The sequence below is a fragment of the Lipotes vexillifer genome, unplaced genomic scaffold (genome assembly GCF_000442215.2).
Source record: "Lipotes vexillifer unplaced genomic scaffold, Lipotes_vexillifer_v1.1 scaffold205, whole genome shotgun sequence".
Classification (NCBI taxonomy): Eukaryota; Metazoa; Chordata; class Mammalia; order Artiodactyla; family Lipotidae; genus Lipotes; species Lipotes vexillifer.
The window spans coordinates 1,539,642-1,540,760 of NW_006781396.1; the positions used below are offsets into that span (position 1 = coordinate 1,539,642).

General features: G+C 65.1%; 1 protein-coding gene across 3 annotated transcripts in view; it reads right to left on the reverse strand.

Moving 5' to 3' along the window:
• CDH23 (cadherin related 23) overlaps positions 1–1,119 on the reverse strand; it is a 403,130-nt gene that overhangs the window by 2,107 nt on the left and 399,904 nt on the right. For 2 of the 3 annotated variants that reach the window (XM_007454689.1, XM_007454690.1), the window contains 3 exons: positions 903–1,032; positions 610–732; positions 71–175 (listed from right to left, as the gene is read on the reverse strand). In XM_007454689.1, coding sequence (XP_007454751.1) covers positions 71–175; positions 610–732; positions 903–1,032 — 358 coding nt within the window. The remainder of the gene's footprint in view (positions 1–70; positions 176–609; positions 733–902; positions 1,033–1,119) is intronic. The other variant, XM_007454691.1, reaches the window with a different exon arrangement.

The window sequence follows — 1,119 nt, forward strand, 5'->3', positions numbered from 1 at the left end:
AGGGAGGGAGGGAGAGAGGGAGCATCCCCAGGGCTGGGGCACAGCACACAGCTCCCGGCCCCCCCGCTACCTCGGAGATGGGGGAGTGGCAGGAGGAGGCTTTTTGCACCATCCGCTGTGCAAAGAGCTTTTTGAGCCGCAGGTAATCCTCCAGGACCACCTTCAGCAGCGAGCCCTGGGGGAGGGAAAGGGTTAACCCCCAACCAAGGCCCTCCCCTGCCTGCGCCGCCCATCGCTCACTCCCATAACTAACTCGGGTGGGGGTGACGGAAGGCACTGGGAGTGTAGGACGTACAGGCGTCTGACCCTAGGGTAGAGGACTGAGAGCAGAGCCTGGTGACAGCGGCCAGCCAGAGCCCACGTGGGCTTGTATCGCAGAGTCCCGGCCTCCAGGACACTGCAGGCTCGAGCAGAGCAGCTCCTTGTCAGCCCGGGGCCCTGGCCCCTCTCTGCCTTGCTGTTCTTGCCCCTGTGGAGGGCAGGTCTAGCTGAGGAGTCCCTACAGGTGGAGAAAGCTGTTTCCCAGGATCCTCCCCACTCCCTGCATCCTCTGGAGCAAGTCCGAGCTCAGCCAGGGGTCTGGGTGCAGGAGCTGCGAGGAGGGCTCACCTTGATGGGCCCCTCCCGAATGATCTGGCCCAGCTTGGCAATGTTGTCATACTCCTGGATGGCCGCCCGCAGGTACCGGTCATCATCAGGCTTGACTGCTGCTGGTTCACGCCCAAAAGTTCCCTGGGGAGAGAGGGGGCGCGTTAGCCGCAGCTGGACGGTGGACCGGTTCCCCCCCCAGCCAGCCAGCTCCTTGGCCAGCGATGGCAAAAAGAGCGTACGCTACCTCCATCCACCCTGTCCCTCCTGACTGTCCACACCCCATCCCTGCCCCGGCCCAGGCCTGGGCTCACGTGGGTGCGGGTAGGGCTGCTCCACAGGTCGGCGATCTCGCTCAGGTTCTCCGGCAGGTCATCCTCGTGCTCTGCCTGGGCAGCTAGCTCCAGGTTCCGGCAGAAAGGATCCAGCCACACGGGGTTGGCCCTGCAGGTGGGGAGTGGGGTTGACTCCAGGCTCGAGTGGACAGATGCCCTTGAAGCCTCGCCCCTAACCCCCCCCGCCCCCCCCGCA